The 16778-nt window shown below is 43.3% G+C and overlaps 2 protein-coding genes and 1 non-coding gene across 3 annotated transcripts; 2 read left to right on the top strand and 1 right to left on the bottom strand.

Moving 5' to 3' along the window:
• The first annotated feature begins 1550 nt into the window (after nucleotides 1-1550).
• On the top strand, nucleotides 1551-8684 carry LOC124678955 (pre-mRNA-splicing factor ATP-dependent RNA helicase DEAH7). The gene is made up of 15 exons (XM_047214801.1): nucleotides 1551-1784; nucleotides 1889-2104; nucleotides 2213-2283; nucleotides 2415-2640; nucleotides 2729-2908; nucleotides 3033-3148; nucleotides 3268-3365; nucleotides 3492-3591; nucleotides 4186-4363; nucleotides 4916-5145; nucleotides 5227-5406; nucleotides 5809-6057; nucleotides 6420-6481; nucleotides 6597-6749; nucleotides 6835-8684. Exons 1-15 carry the CDS (start codon nucleotides 1649-1651, stop codon nucleotides 8429-8431), a joined length of 3792 nt encoding a protein of 1263 aa, XP_047070757.1. The 5' UTR covers nucleotides 1551-1648; the 3' UTR covers nucleotides 8432-8684.
• Nucleotides 8685-9415: 731 nt separating this feature from the next.
• Nucleotides 9416-9487, bottom strand: TRNAH-GUG. The gene has a single exon. It is a non-coding gene; the product is annotated as a tRNA-His (tRNA).
• A 76-nt stretch (nucleotides 9488-9563) lies between these two features.
• LOC124675312 (protein MAIN-LIKE 1-like) lies at nucleotides 9564-15204 on the top strand. The gene is made up of 6 exons (XM_047211376.1): nucleotides 9564-9669; nucleotides 12469-12558; nucleotides 12635-13288; nucleotides 13374-13535; nucleotides 13618-13998; nucleotides 14082-15204. Exons 2-6 carry the CDS (start codon nucleotides 12475-12477, stop codon nucleotides 14661-14663), a joined length of 1863 nt encoding a protein of 620 aa, XP_047067332.1. The 5' UTR covers nucleotides 9564-9669; nucleotides 12469-12474; the 3' UTR covers nucleotides 14664-15204.
• The last annotated feature ends 1574 nt before the right edge of the window (nucleotides 15205-16778 follow it).

Here is a 16778-nt window from a genome sequence, read left to right as displayed (position 1 = left end):
AAGATATCAAACCTGAGGTTTGAACTCTCGGGTGCCACTGCCCTCATAACCAGTAAACCATATGTTGGTTCTCAAATTACTGGTACATCTTCTATGTTATTTTTGTTAATTAAACTCATCTGAAAATTGATTGTGATATGTATGATATCACACGCTCAATCTCGCGAGTCGTGGTCGTAGCACAGTCCGTGTCAAGCTCGGTAGTCCAGCGAGGCGGATTCCTAGCTCTGCCTCAATCCCAGCCGAACCGACTCGTCCGGAACCCCCTCTCCTCGAGCCTTCATACCAAAAGAGAATTCCTCGATCCACTAAAGGACCTTGAAGGTGGTCACAAACCCGCACAAATCTTGGAGCAATCTTCACAACTTAATTGGGGCACCCAAGAAATCGCCACAAAGGCCTCACATTTGAGGAATCTCAACAGCTTAATTGAAGTCCCCAAGAACACCGGTAAGATCTCTAAGCTTCCTAGGGTCCAAATACCGAAGAGGAACAAGCTCCCGAAGAGATATACTCACAAACTTTCACGTCCACGCATCATTGTGGAGAACTCAAACCGATGCACCAAATGCAATAGAAAATTCCTCACTCTCATATTCAACCAAAGTTACAATAATTATTGGGGAATGATGGAGGATTGCCCTCACGGACAGAGGGATTTGATTGGTGAAGATGTATATCTAGATCTTCTCTATCGTTCTCTCAAAAGATGCAAAAATCATGAAAAAGAGAGAGGAAGATAGCAAGCTCAAATAAAAGTCGACAATGGAGAACAAACGAGCTAGAAGGGTCGGGGAACCGTTGGGGAAGAAAGCCCCTTAAATAGAACCTCACGGAATCTAACCGTTGCGAAAAAAACGTGTCACAAGATAGTCCGGCTAAAATGAATGTTAAAACAAGCATATCTATGAGGTTGGACTGGCTGGCTGGGCCGGAGCACTACGAGCTGACCGGACAGGTCCGGGCTGACCGGATCAATACCGCCAATATGGCTGGGAGAGCGCCGAGTGCCTAAGAGCTATCCCGTACCAAGGCCGAACAAGTCCGGGACAAGTCTGGGCCAAACAGATACCACCAACTGAGAACACTGTCATTTTCACATATGAATTTCAAATTCGATGATCTTGAACTCGTTGGAATCACAATAACAAGATATACAACTTTACGCGTAGAAATATCATAGTCTAACCATGAAGTATAAAAACAAATAAAGAAATATTTAACCTATCAATAATACACAAACCGATAAAACCTCCAACAACCAAAACCTTGGGATCAATAATAGTACTGGTAGTACTCCAGTATCAATCTCGCGAGTACTGGTAGTGGTAGTACTCCAGTATCAATCTCGCGAGTCCTAGTTGTAGCGGGTCCGTGTGAAGCTCGGTAGTCCAGCGAAGCGGACTCCTGGCTCTGCCTCAATCCTTCCCAGCCGAACCGACCCGTCCGGAACCGCCTCTTCTAACTCAAGGTAAAAAAAAAAAGGTCTCCCCACACCGAGCCGCTCCTCCGCTCTATCCCGCCGCCGCAGCTCTTCCACCAGCGAGCCGCCCCCCGCTGCCGCCTCCCGACCCGGCGGCGCCCCCTCTCGCGCCAGCATCCTCTCGCAAGCAACCTCCCTCTCCGGCTCCAGCGACGCCTCGCCACGATGAGCACCGAAGGGAATCTCGACCTGGACGCGACGACGAGTACCCTAGGTCCGGAGGATGACACGGCGCAGGGCCTCATCTTGCCCAACAAGGACAGGGTCATGTACCGGCCGCCGCCCGGAAAGTCTGCCCTAGGTATGGTGCTTCTGCACAGCATATTCTAGACTAGAGCTATGCTAGTAATTCAATTCGCCGGGATTCGCAAAGCGTGAGCTAATCGCGAGCTGCGTTCTTGGCAGGTTTGGATCTCCTCGCTCACAGGAAGCGTGAAAAGGATGCCAACAATGCATTCAAGCCACCTCCTCAGAAGGTAGTGGCGGCAGCTTCTTCTATGGATGAAGATGAGAAGCCGGGATCTACGGAAAACGATGCGAGCAGCCTGTCTGGTGGCGACCGTGGTACCGTGTCTCGCCGCTACCGAGGAACCAATTCCAGTGAGAAAACGTCGTCCAAAGGTGCCTCTTCTTCTGTTGATCTGTTGCCCATATGCATACACTCCTCTAGGAACCAATTTCAGTGATGCTGTTTGTCATCAGTTAAGTAAAGCTTTAAACTCTGTACAGAATCTACAATCACTGATGAGAACGGAAGGGGCTCTACACCCAGGCATCGAGATGAGTCCCATCGGCAACAGGTCAGATAATAGCATTTATCCTGCATTCTCTTGCTTGCCTGTAGACTTCACCGCGTTGAGAATTTTATTACTTTATGTTCTCCTTAATAACCTAGTTAACAATATAACATTTCTCTGTTTTTTGCTTATAGAGCCACAGCTCTAGATACGATTCCCACGACGACAGAGGATCCCGTGACACGCGTGGTGAGCGCGAGACATCTGCATCTATTGGCTATAGTAGCAGCGGAAAGCGAGGATACCGCGATGACAGGGAATCAAATAGTAGGCGCAATGAACGGGACAGATCTACATCCGTTGACTACACAAACAAAAGAAGTCGGGATGACTATAGCTCCAGAAGCTCAAGAACACCTGGTACTTTGTTGGTATAGTATTCCTTGTCATGTTTCGTTCTGACTAGCTTATAACATGCAAGCTGATACGAGTGTGGTCGCGATTGCAGCAAGATCTGATTGGGATAGTGGCAGATGGGAGTGGGAAGATACACCTCGTCGGGACTACCGTGATGATCGTCCTGGCTCGCAGAGATATCACCCAACGCGATCTCCTATGCTGGCTGCTGCATCCCCTGATGCACGTTTGGTGTCTCCTTGGCTAGGCGGGAATACACCCCATTCTACAGGTACAGCTAGATCTTCTGTGATATTTACCCTTTGTTTCTGTGAAAGTAGGTGTATTACTTCATATCTTGGTGACCAGACTAACTTACCCACACTCGTATTACCTATGTTCTTCTAAATGCGCAGCATCCCCTTGGGATCATATTTCTCCCTCGCCTACTCCTGTACGGGCTTCGGGTTCATCAAAAGGCTCTTCTTATTCAAGTTCTAGTGGAAAATCTCACCAGCTTACCTTCTCAAATGTAAGTCATATAATTCTTCTCAAGTCACTTAATATTTATAGGTTCTAGTAAGTCTGATTTTTTTTTTCTCAATTCGTGGTCATTATGGTCTATAACCTTTCACCCTATTATTATTCCAGGATGCTGAAGCTGATAGAAGCCCCTCAGCTGCTGATAGGAATTATGAGATTACGGAGGAAATGATGCAAGAGATGGATTATAACGCTGACCGTGCATGGTACTTATCCTTGTAGAAATTCCTTATGTCCTAGTGTTGATAAATGATTGTAGCAATTTATTATTCCTATGTCGTCACAGAAAACCAAGTTTAAAGTCATCGTCTAATCTTCACAAATTCTTTCAGGTATGATTGTGAAGAAAACAACGCCGTGTTCGATGGTGATAATTATGTTGCAGATGATAGTTCCTACAAAAAGAAGGAAGCACAGTTACCCAAAAAACTGGTAAATTTCTTGTCTTTTTAGATATGCCATACTTCAGAGTACTCCATTCTAACATTCACCAGCTCTTATTTATAGGAATAGGAATATCACATATTATTGCAACTACAGAGTAATAGAGAACTACAAAAATGCTTGTGTATATGGCAAATGACCGCATGTAGGGCTTGGTACTTCATCTTCTAGCAAGAATGTTGTCTAGTAAATGTCATGTATTGTGGCTTCAGATTTCGTGTAACACCTTTTATTATACCCATACATGTTAAAGTGCATTATAAGATGTCAAGTAGGAAGACACTAGATATATGCTTTTATTTGCCTTGTTCATAAATTCTGGTATGTTCCTCTGTTAAGTTCTGGTTCCTGATGCATTGGACATAATGAAAATAAGTGCTTCATCAGCAGGAAATTATGTTAATCTGATTAAATAATTCACATAACTTTTTGCAGGATGATCAAACTTGTATGGAATAGTGTACAGATAATATGCCAATGCAAGAGTATCATATATTTCAATTACTTTTCAGTGAATGTGGTAGTATTTTGATAATATATATTGTACTCTATTTTTTTGTTAATTATTTTTATTGTCTGCAGACACGTAGAGATGGTAGTCTGATGACCCTCTCTCAGAGCAAGAAATTATCCCAGATGACTGCTGATAATGCTCAGTGGGAGGACAGACAATTGTTGAGATCTGGAGCTGTTAGAGGGACGGAGGTGCAGACAGAATTTGATGATGAGGATGAGCGTAAAGTAATGCTTCTTGTTCATGGTATGTTCTCCCTGTCAAAAATTCTTATTTGTGTTTTTCTGTTAGCAGTGTCATAGTTGCGTCTAAAACAAGCATCACACCGAACTTTTACGAAACCATCCCCCATTTATTGTGCCTTAGGGTTTCATGGAATGTTCCTTCTCTTGAAGTGATGAAAAAATCAAATACTTTTGTAATGTGAATGGACCAGTGCAATGCTATTAAACTAAACAAGTCCTTGCAGCTATTTATTTTCTTTCTCATCTCCATTTGCTAGTATGTGCTGGCTAATTGACTAGTAGATATATGTGTTCAATCTGAAGTTGTGATCGGAGGATCATTCATTTCAAAAGCTTCCTAGATCAATAAAGCATCGAACCGCTCACATGTTTCCATCTCTTCCATGGTTACTTTGTTTTAATACAGAGTAGTCAGGTTGAAGCGAATAGTACATGACCTGGCCCTTACATGACCTTAATGTTTTCTCTTGTACAATCTTTCCTACCCGTTTTTAGTATATACACACAGTGACACAGTTGAACTTTAACAAGTTGATGGCTATATTTTTGGCAGATACCAAACCTCCGTTCCTGGATGGGCGAGTTGTATACACAAAACAAGCAGAGCCTGTAATGCCACTGAAGGATCCAACATCTGATATGGCTATCATTGCACGAAAAGGTTCTGTTTTGGTTCGGGAAATTCGTGAAAAGCAGAGCCAAAACAAGTCACGGCAGCGTTTCTGGGAGCTTGCTGGATCTAGTCTTGGAAATATATTGGGTGTTGAGAAAACGTCTGAACAGGTAAACTATTGCCACATATTCTGTATATCTCTAAAGGTTTTATCACTTGTCCATATGTTTTACTCTGTGGTCCAATATCAGGTTGATGCAGACACTGCAGTTGTTGGTGATCAAGGTGAAATTGATTTCAAGGAGGAAGCAAAGTTTTCACAACACTTGAAGGAAAAAGCAGAAGCTGTCAGTGATTTTGCAAAATCTAAATCTCTTGCTCAACAGAGACAATATCTTCCCATATACACTGTCCGAGATGACCTGCTACAGGTTTGTACTTCGTTTTGTGGACTTGTTATGACTGTTTAAGTTATGCCATATTGACATGATCTTCTTACTTTCCTCTACTAATCACACGCATATCTCAAAGCTGTACGATTACTTCTGCATACTGTGACTTGCGAATCAGGCAGCATCCAAAAGGGTCAGGAATTTGGAATATGTGCCGAGTGGAGATCAGTAGATCACCCATGCTTTATGGAGAAAGGACAAATATAAAAATTCTCACTGTTTGATTGGAATAGTTTGGAAGATATTTCCTTTCGAATACCTTGTATATTTAGGCATCATTTTTTATCTGGATTTTTACCTATTGCTGTATTTAGTTTCTTTCGAATGATCATGGTAGCATCAATGTGGAATAACCGGTGTTATGTTGCTGCAATGGAGCAGGTTGTGCGTGAAAATCAAGTAGTTGTGGTCGTTGGCGAAACTGGCTCTGGGAAGACTACTCAACTTACTCAGTATCTGCATGAGGATGGATATACCACAACTGGTGTTGTTGGATGTACCCAACCGAGACGTGTTGCTGCCATGAGTGTTGCCAAGAGGGTTAGTGAAGAAATGGAAACTGAACTTGGTGATAAAGTCGGATACGCTATTCGATTTGAGGATGTCACTTCTGCTAAAACTGTAATAAAGGTACAATTCTGCTTGTCCTTTAGTTTGCGCCAACATGTGTTATTATATCTATTACTTGTGTTAATTAAACTTGATTATACAGGGCCAACACTAGATTACGCATAAGCTAGTCCCCTCTTTTTTGTGTTAGCTTACGATTTCTGGTTAGATATAGTTAGCCACATGCCCAGAAAAGTTCAGTACTCCCTCCGGCCTTAAATACTTGTCCCGGGTACAATGAATCTATACACACTTTAGCCTACATTTTGCCTAAATCTGCGACTAGTATTTAGGGCCGGAGGGAGTAATTAGTTTAGATTCACTTTCGGTTTTTAGCTTGGAATTTCTGACACATTATACTTCCCCTTCCATTTGTTTTGCAGTATATGACAGATGGAGTGCTCCTCCGTGAAACTTTGAAAGATGCCGACCTTGACAAATATCGGTATGCTCTTAACCTGCCCTTGTTCTCTCGTAGTGCTGATAAAGCTTGTGATATTCATACACCTCAGTCTAAAATATTGCTTGCTGTAGTAATGCTTTTCCCCCTCTTTATGCAGTGTCATCGTCATGGATGAAGCACACGAAAGGTCCCTCAATACTGATGTTTTGTTTGGTATATTGAAGAAGGTTGTTGCACGTCGAAGGGATTTTAAACTAATTGTCACATCTGCAACCCTAAATGCAGACAAATTCTCAAAATTCTTTGGAGGGTAAGCTGTTATTTTTCTTTGTAGTTAAGATTTGAATCCATTGTCTTTCTCTGCAAAGCCTCTAATATCTTCTCTTTGTTTGCAGTGTACCTGTATTTAACATTCCAGGCAGGACATTTCCAGTTAATATCTTGTTCAGCAAATCACCTTGTGAAGATTATGTGGAAGCAGCCGTGAAGCAGGCCATGACAATCCACATAACGAGTGGCCCTGGCGACATCCTCATCTTTATGACAGGGCAGGAAGAAATCGAGACTACCTGCTATGCTCTTGCTGAGCGCATGGAGCAGCTAATATCATCGTCCACCAAAACTGTACCAAAGCTTTCCATCTTGCCAATCTACTCGCAGTTGCCAGCTGACTTGCAGGCCAAGATCTTTCAGAAGGCAGAAGAGGGCACTCGTAAATGCATTGTTGCTACCAATATTGCTGAGACATCCCTCACAGTAGATGGTATCTTCTATGTCATTGATAGCGGGTACGGAAAGATGAAGGTCTACAATCCACGGATGGGCATGGATGCTCTTCAGGTTTTTCCGTGTAGTCGAGCAGCTGCAGACCAGCGTGCAGGACGTGCAGGAAGAACTGGTCCAGGCACATGCTACAGACTGTTCACAGAGTCAGCTTACCAGAATGAGATGCTCCCTAACCCTGTGCCAGAGATTCAAAGGACTAACCTGGGCAATGTGGTTCTGTTACTGAAATCCCTCAAAGTCGAAAACTTGCTTGATTTTGACTTTATGGACCCACCCCCACAGGAGAATATCCTCAACTCCATGTACCAGCTCTGGGTATTGGGCGCCTTGAACAATGTTGGTGGCCTTACTGAAATAGGTTGGAAGATGGTGGAGTTCCCATTGGACCCGACTCTAGCAAAGATGCTTCTCATGGGGGAGCAGTTGAAGTGCCTTGATGAAGTATTAACCATCGTATCCATGCTCTCAGTGCCCTCAGTTTTCTTCAGGCCAAAAGATCGAGCAGAGGAGAGCGATGCTGCTAGGGAGAAGTTCTTTGTCCCGGAGTCAGACCACCTAACACTCCTTAATGTATACCTGCAATGGAAGTCAAACCAATATCGAGGAGACTGGTGCAATGACCATTTCCTCCATGTCAAGGGTCTCCGTAAGGCTCGGGAAGTGAGATCTCAATTGCTAGACATACTGAAAGCCCTGAAGATCCCACTGACATCATGCCATATGGAATGGGACGTGGTGAGGAAAGCTATCTGCTCTGCGTACTTCCATAACTCGGCAAGATTGAAGGGCATCGGAGAGTATGTCAACTGCCGGAATGGGATGCCATGCCACCTGCACCCGAGCAGTGCGCTCTACGGTCTCGGCTACACCCCTGACTATGTCGTCTACCATGAGCTTGTCCTGACGACCAAGGAGTATATGCAGTGTGTTAGCGCAGTCGACCCGCAATGGCTAGCGGAGCTGGGCCCTATGTTTTTCTCTGTGAAGGACACCGACACCTCCCTGCTTGACCACAAGAAGAGGCAGAAGGAGGAGAAGACGAACATGGAAGAGGAGATGGAGAAGCTGAGGCAGAAACAAGCTGAGGATGCAAGCATAGAGAAGGAGAGGGAGCAACGGAAGAGAGCCAAGCAGCAGCAGCAAGTTTCTATGCCAGGCCTAAAGAAAGGTTCGACGTATCTGAGGCCCAAGAGGATGGGTTTGTAGATAACAAGCTTGAGGAAACTTTTGCAGTGTATTGTGTTATTTGTAGGCCGAGGGAAATTGTACAATAGCTATGTTGCTGATTCACTAGCTAATGTAGTATCAAGTCTGCACTCTGCAGCACCGCAGATGAATGAATGTAACATATGTAACATTTACAACGCTTGAGAGAAAAATAGCAGATACATGTCACGAGGGCAAAACATTCTAGTGGTGCTTATTTTTTTTATGTATATTGTTGTCTAATAATGTCTAACACAATCACTTGACTGACTATTTAGCTAAAACTGAGTACTACCATATGAAATTACTCGGTCGTGCAGCCAGCTATCCTTTGGGCCTTTTGCTTGTTCTGATCTCTGAAATTGTCACGCAGCTATAAAAACTGTAACATGAAATCAGCGATATACCAATTTACTTGGAAGGATCAGCCTAGTATAATGATTTCATTCATAAGCAATCTGGGGAAGTTACTTGCGAGATGTGAATGACTGAATGACATAATACGGCAGAATTCAGGCCAGAACTTCCGACACCACGTTCTGCACCCACAGGTTTTGTATCATCGTACTCTACCTTTTAGCAGTTTCAAAGCGTAGTTGATGATGTGTACAGTTGTAGCATAGGGGGTTTACAAAGATTTGCATCAGCTGGGTGGCAAAAACATTTTTGTTGCTTAGGGATTTAAGAGATAGCATCAGCGGCATGGCGAAAGTAAATTTCGTGAAGTACGGAGTTTAATGAATAACATTTATTAGCGGCCTTGGCAAAACAATTTGATGTGGCTGCTGGGATTCGAGCCCCACTAAACTACAGCCACTTTGTTGCATAGGGGGTTTACAAAGATTTGCATCAGCTGGGGTGGCAAAAACATTTTTGTTGCTTAGGGATTTAAGAGATAGCATCAGCGGCATGGCGAAAGTAAATTTCGTGAAGTACGGAGTTTAATGAATAACATTCATTAGCGGCCTTGGCAAAACAATTTGATGTGGCTGCTGGGATTCGAGCCCAGGTCTCCACGGCCACAACGTGGAATTCTCACCACTAAACTACAGCCACTTTGTTGTTAAAACCTCTAAAGTTATATATCATAACTAATGACGGTCGGCCGGGTTGCCCCATCTTAGAACCCTGATACTGGCCCCGCCAGCTTCATTTCCTTTTCCAGGACTCCGCCCAAGAAAGGGAAAGGGGGTGCCCTAATCGCCGGCGGCGCGCCCCGGCTCCTCGCCGGTGAGCAGGTACTCTTCAGATCCTCATCTTTCCTCAACATCCCTGTCGAGCTGTGGTGAACTGTGGCCTCGTTTTCAGATCCATCGATGCCCACTTCTCGGCAACCTTATTTACGGGGGTCCGTGGTAAGGGGGCTTCATGAATCTCGAGTGGAATGAATGGTGTGAGGATAAAGTAGTGTGAGGTTATCGCATTGCGTATCCGTGCCATGCATGCATGGTCCTTGGCGGCAAGTGCTTGCGACGCCTGATTTAGCATTTGCCAAACGGTTCTGATTGCTACATTTCCGTGGCACTGACTTGTGGTTTATTCGGATCGTTGGATGTGGTGGTGATAATAAGTTTAGGGCGTGGCTTTGTATGGTTTCGCTTACTTACCGGATTGTGACTTCTCACGGTAGGTAGAAGAACTGTGTTGCATTGTGTTCTTAGTCATCAATTATTAAATTTGATACTCCCTCCATACCAGATTATTGGGCAAATAAGGTTTTTGAAGATATACCGGATTATTAGCCTAAATTACGTATTAATTACATCCAATTAACTCCATACGTGGCCCCTTTTCTTCTACTAGCCGATTCTAATCTTAATTACCCCAACTAATTCACCAATGCATGCGCTTGTTTCTCGCTGGGAAGGAGGAGAGAGGGAACGTCCATGCACAAGTTGTTGGTTCAACGTGGGCCTAAGCTTACCCTTTGGTATCCGGTTTTAATTACCCCCATCAATCAAGGCTAAACCATCTCATCTTTCTCCTTTTTCATGGCCAATCGGCAACCACCTAGATCCCAGCGTTTTGCTAATTTTGCCCACTAATCCGGTATGGAGGGAGTACTGAAAGTTTTTCTAGAATTAAGTTGACACTGAAACTCAAATATTCCCAATTTTTTATTCCGACTTTCCAACACTTTATTTAGGGCTAGCTTGCAGATGCAGTGCTCTACTATACTGTGCAATTTAGTTACTTGGGGGAAGGCCACCAGCTCACCCCAACGCCAGTTGATCCTATCTCTCCCAGTTCAATATGAGAAGAGTACATAAGCAACTTGATTTTATTTAATTTTGGTGGCGAGATGGTAGTAACTTCTAAAGACCAGTCTTAACTCTTAATTATGACATTTTTTAAAGCACATACAGGAAGACCCCTACTGTGCCGTTTTTTTATTATAAAGAGGCAAATATTTACATGGGGTCAGAAAAAAAACATAGGAAATTACAAATTATCAATCCATTTCTCCTTCTTTCAAATTAGATTTAGCTCTGTGCATGATCATGTAGAAATATTCTCTGAACATGCCATAACATGTGTCCTGCTTGATGCTTTCATTCTCAAAGATAATTCTGTTCCTGTGATTCCATATGCTCCAGGATCCAACTATCAAAACCTCTTTAAAACATATGTTATTTTGCCTCTGTTTACCTTCTATCAGCATGTCGATTAGAGGTAAATTTGCATTCCATTCATACCCTAGCTTCCACCAGAAGCTTTGACTAAAATTACATGAAAAAATAAGGTGCATCAGTGATTCATTTGGCTCATCTAAATTTTTTCTTTTCGATGGATGTCTCTTGCTGTCTTGCATGTGTTTCACCTATAGCTATTGCGATGACTGATGCACAAGCACAACACATTCCTCCTGGCTACATGATTTGTTGACCCCACAGGTTTCATGGGACTTATTTATGTAATAAAGGCTTTTTTCTAGGAAAACAATCTACTATTTGAAAACATATCATCATTCTGTTTATTGTTTGCCCATATTGTGTCCATTTTCTGGATCTGCCATGAGAGCATTGAAAAATTCCACGCTATATCACCTTTATCAAAAACTGGATCTGCATACTCGGTGATAACTTATGCACCAGCAAAGTTTCTATTTTGAGTTTCTCCTTTTGCACATCACATGCGCTTAAATTATTATATTGCATCAAATAGCATTGTAGTTGGGTCACTTATCCAGATTCATTGACCTGGTTTCATCGGGCTCACATTCTGCAAGATAAACTAGTGCCCCAAGAACAATACCCACTTTGAAACCTTACTCTTAGAGATGCCGTGATCCTCATCTCACGACCCTGTTCTTTCCCGTGGCCGACTCGGGTTCTGAAACTCGTTTGCACAACAATTTTTCATCAGAGGTTGTAGAGTTAACTTGCTTGGACAAATGAAACCAAAAAATAGCAAAATATGATCTTGGCATGATATTGGTGTCAACTCTTGTAGAACACCTGGAACATTTACTACATAAAGTTTAAAGTCATTACAAGTGTCCAAATAATTGCCTTCTTATTTTGTTTTGCTAGACAGCCAGAGCAACATTAGTTCAGGCCAAGAACAATATTGGTACTCCCTCTGATCTCTTTCAATTGATTTGGATTTAGTATAAGGTTGTACTAAATCCGAGTCAACTAAAAGGGACCAGAGGGAGTAGAAGAGTTCGTTTGTGGACCTTGAAAAGTTACAAGGTACCAGTGGCATCCAAAGATGTGCCATGCCTGTCCCAACCGCTGATTACTTAAGGGAAAATACAATTGTTACTCAGACTGACACCAGAAATGGTGTATTTCAATTTGGTGATTGTTGGTCTTCACTTTTAACAATTTTAAGAAACAAAGTGTTTTTCTTGTCAGACATGCACTATTTTAACGTCATGTTCTGCTTCCAGTTTGTTGTTACTTTTTTATTGCTTACACATCATTTGCCTCAGCTGGTAACTGCACAAATGACAACATCCCTGTTTGGTCTACCTTTTTTCTAACAATAACGGATGTGGAACAATTACCTTAATTTCATTATCATGTTTCCAGGATAAGATGGACCTCACATCCCAGGGTCAGAAAACACAGCAACAAAAACCAAATGGCAGAAGAGCGGTTGGTAGCTCGCAAACATGGACAGTATGTCACTCTTTCCTCCATTTTCACACGGTCGTTGTGAGCAAAATTACATACTGACAAACTCTTTTTCCTACAGCGATATGGTGTTCTGCTACCAAGCCAGCAGACACGGAAACTAAAAGAATGGGTTCTAACTGATGAACAACAACAACTAGTCAATGCTAGTGGTCTTGGTCATCTTGCTCTTACAACAGGATTTACCATTGACCGTTCCTTGCTTACAGCCTTTTGTGAGAGATGGAACAATGAAACAAATACTGCACATTTCATGGGATTTGAAATGGCTCCGTCACTCCGTGATGTTTCATACATTCTTGGAATTCCAGTGACTGGTCATGTGGTGACATCAGAGCCCATTGGTGATGAAGCTGTGAATCGCATGTGCTTGCATTACTTAGGAGAGAGCCCTGGAGGCGGAGAGCAACTATGTGGCTTGATCAGATTGACTTGGTTGTGCAGGAAATTTCATCAACTGCCTGAAAACCCCACCATCAATGACATTGCATTTAGCACCCGAGCGTACCTTCTATATTTGGTTGGCTCCACCTTGTTTCCTGACACGATGAGGGGCTTTGTATCCCCGAGATATCTACCACTTCTGGGGGATTTTAGGAAGATACATGAGTATGCTTGGGGAGCTGCAGCCCTTGCTCATTTGTACAGAGGATTGTCTGTTGCAGTAACACCAAATGCCACTACCCAGTTTCTTGGCAGTGCAACTTTACTCATGGTACCTTCTCTTGTGTATTTATGTTGCTTTCTCTAATTTTGTACCATCTTATTCATTAATTAGAGCTTTCTCTTGTTTCTCCAAGGCTTGGATTTATGAGTATCTTCCTTTAACTCAACCCCAACAAAAGAATCAGAACACCTTGCTGCCCCGGGCATGCCGATGGAACTTTGGAGGAGCAACACGTGGGCAGAGAAAGAAAGTCGTGGAATGGAGAAAGGATTTTGAGCACCTTCAGTTGTCTGATGTAGGTCCAGATCACCTATTTTATAAATTTATACATACATTTGAATTGCTGTTGAGTTATCTTATCTTAATCATTTTTTCAGGTCAACTGGAATCCTTACAAGGACATAAACCCAGGAATTGTTCCAGGATATTGCGTTGCAGCAGATAACATTTGCTACTCCCGGACATGGCTAATCAGCTTTAACATAAAAGAGGTGTATGTACCTGACCGGTTTTCTAGGCAGTTTGGGAGGGAGCAGGGTCGTCTCCATCAGGTGCCATTGTGGGCAAGAAGAACTTGGAGTAAAGCGAAGGACTGGAGGGTTGAGTATGCTCGTGAGATTGAGGAATTCCATCAATTGGTTGGTTGTCGTTTCATCCCTTCTGTAGAAACTAATATCAACTCCCTCCCGAATGAGTTCATAGCTGGACAGGGTACTACAGGATGCAGCCGGAATGCCTCTCAGAACTTCTCTATGATGGTAAGCCCCCAGTAAGAATCTATTTGTTCCTACATTTTTCTTGTGTGGCGATCCTTGATGTGATCATTTGATGTCGGTTGTAGGTTGAAGATTTAAAGAATGATCTTCCTGTAATTAATCGCTATCTGGAGGGACTCCCTCCAGAGGTTGCAAGCTTCCTAGAGAAAGTGAGCACGATGATCAAAACTTACTCCCCAGCACAGAGCAGTCCAAGGGAAGATGAAGCAGCCCAGTGCAAGAATGTAGCTGCCAGAGCAAATAACTCAAGAAAAAGGGCAAGAAAACCTTCACACCTTGAAGATCCTTTAAGCCCACAGGATTCCGGTGTAAACCAGTATCAAGGTGCGCTGGTACCTTATGAGGCTAGTAGCAGGTTTGCCAATGTGCTGGATGGCACTGTCCCTCCGCCAGACGGAGGGGAATCGTTCAAGGAACATGAGATCATGGAGCCATGGCAAATGTCGCATATGACAACAGAGTCCTCTTCCTCTCCAGACTCAAGCTTGTCGGGATCAAGGGATCGGAGGCAGCAACACCCTGATGAAGCTCCAACCCGGAGGAGCAATGATAGCCTCCGAAGGAGCAGAAGGCACTGTGTGCAGCTCAAAATGTTCAAGCACGTGGACGGGGTGGGTGCCGAGGAAACCAACCCAATCTTCCTCTGATGGAGACCCCGGTCTGGTCTTGGCATTGTACAAAGTAATGTACAAGCGGACCTGTTCTGAGGCTGCCGTGGACGGTTAGCTGTTTTATGTAGGATTGTAGACATCTGCTCGTAGCGGGTCAAAACCTAGCCTTGCGCAGTTTGCATAGCTTATCTATGCTCGTGTCGTGTGGCTTTGGATGCCACAACCTTGTTGCGGTATGCATGCACTAGACTAGATGTGATACCCTCTCAAGTTCATCTAAGCTATTGCAAATACGCGCAAGCGCAGTCACTGTATGTCCGGTGGGAGTGCACCCTCTATTGTAATATCGTGTGCTGTGGTCGCTGAATCCGATCCAAGATCATCCTGAGCGCATCCAATCCAAGCATGAATATCCACAGGATATACTTCATCTTTGGGAAAAACTAGGGAAATTACCATGATCCAGACGGGACTGCTCTCTAGGTTTAGAGGACACCATTATTTTTTGGCATTTGTTAAAACACAACGTACTATTGTGTCTTTGCCATGTATCATTATAATTTTATGACACATTTGATAGAACACACGTTACACACCGTGTGGCAAAAAAAGGAAAGTTTGTTACTTTTGCCATGCTATGACCGGTTTTGAAAACAATATGCTAAACTTTCCTATTTAGCCAAATGGTGTGTTCTGTTAAACCACATGCCACAAAATTATAATGGTATCTGGCAAAGAAATGATTCTGCGGTGTGTTTCTGCTAACGCAAAAAAATAACGGTATCATGTAGCAACCAGTAGTAATAGTTCAACCCCAATCTTGATGTAGGGTTGAAAATGAAACGGAAACGGACGGAAACATGCTTTATCGTTTTTGTTTCCCTCTATCATGTCGGAATCAAAAATGGAATCGTAATCCCCGGAAAAGAATATGGAAACAGAAATCATCGAATATGAATGCGGAACGGATACATAGCGGATACGTTACGAAAGCGGATATTTGCCACGATACAATACGACAAAGTATCTTGATTCGTAGACCGAAAGAGACACGTAAAGAAATAAACAATAAGACAAGATCTATCACTTAACTTCGATAAGCGGCAATTCAACATGAAGTTATATACTTACCGACCACGTGCGGAGAAACAACGGTGGTGTCGGCTTAGTCGCGTGGCCGGGCGATGGTGTGGGAGGAAGACGCCGCCGCCGCTGTGATCGGCTGGGTCACATGGAGTCGTCGCACGGTAGATGAGTCCTCCATGATAGGATTTTCAGCGGTGGTCTGGCCGCACACGGCTGCATGCATATACAATTATACAGAGTAATTAGGGTTAGAGTAGTTAGTGGATTTGATATGTGGTCAAGCCCGGTTATATGTGTAAATATAGGCCTACTAAATGCATGGGCCTCTCTGGGTTATATTTCCGGAAACTTTCCGTATTTATTTTTCCGGAATTTTCTTTGCCGTTGCCGTTTCCATTTCCATCGGAAAGGGCTCCCTCGTTTTTTTTCCGTTTCCGTTTCCGTTTAAGCTTTTGCCGTTTCCGTTTCTTTTCCGCAAAATGCCGCTTCCTTCTTCGTATTAGGCCCTCCATTTCCTTTTTCTTCGGAATCGAACGGAAAGTTTCCCTTTCATTTTCAACCCTATCTTGATGGGACAATGGAGAGGTACGATTGTTTCTTATTTGATTTTACGCTACAAAATTCCAGTGAGACATCAGTGGGCGAGGATGGCGTCGTGAGGGCATCTCCAACGGGACGACGCATTTCGGACGTTCAAATTTGCGTCGCCCCGCGGACATCGCTAGGCGCATTTTGGAGAAACTTGCATGAACCCCTTCCTTGCACGGCTTCAAAGTAGGATCGATATATTGTAGGATCATGCCATGCGAAGTGGAGTCGAACAAGTTCAAACAAATTAAACATACAAACTAGGAGAACAAACACACTGAACTTTATGTACTTCTAGTTAGAAGGCCCCGCCTCGTCATCCTCACGGACGCGCTTCCTGCTCGTTGATACGTCTCAAACATATCTATAATTTTTGATGCTCCATGCTTATTTTACACCAATTCATATGTGTTTTGTTTACACTTTATTGCACTTTTACATGATTTTCGACACTAACCTATTAACAAGATGTCACAG

Source organism: Lolium rigidum, chromosome 7, assembly GCF_022539505.1.
Source record: "Lolium rigidum isolate FL_2022 chromosome 7, APGP_CSIRO_Lrig_0.1, whole genome shotgun sequence".
Taxonomy (NCBI): Eukaryota; Viridiplantae; Streptophyta; class Magnoliopsida; order Poales; family Poaceae; genus Lolium; species Lolium rigidum.
The sequence above is the reverse complement of the archived record's forward strand: the minus strand, read 5'-3'. Positions and strand labels throughout refer to the sequence as shown.

Excerpts from the sequence above, each read along its gene's own strand:
- LOC124678955 (XM_047214801.1), top strand. The coding sequence starts at position 1,649 with ATGAGCACCGAAGGGAATCTCGACCTGGACGCGACGACGAGTACCCTA. Across the intron at positions 2,105-2,212 it reads TGAGAAAACGTCGTCCAAAG|AATCTACAATCACTGATGAG; the intron begins GTGCCTCTTCTT and ends AACTCTGTACAG. Across the intron at positions 3,592-4,185 it reads CACAGTTACCCAAAAAACTG|ACACGTAGAGATGGTAGTCT; the intron begins GTAAATTTCTTG and ends TATTGTCTGCAG.
- LOC124675312 (XM_047211376.1), top strand. The coding sequence starts at position 12,475 with ATGGACCTCACATCCCAGGGTCAGAAAACACAGCAACAAAAACCAAAT. Across the intron at positions 13,289-13,373 it reads GCAGTGCAACTTTACTCATG|GCTTGGATTTATGAGTATCT; the intron begins GTACCTTCTCTT and ends TGTTTCTCCAAG. Across the intron at positions 13,536-13,617 it reads AGCACCTTCAGTTGTCTGAT|GTCAACTGGAATCCTTACAA; the intron begins GTAGGTCCAGAT and ends TCATTTTTTCAG.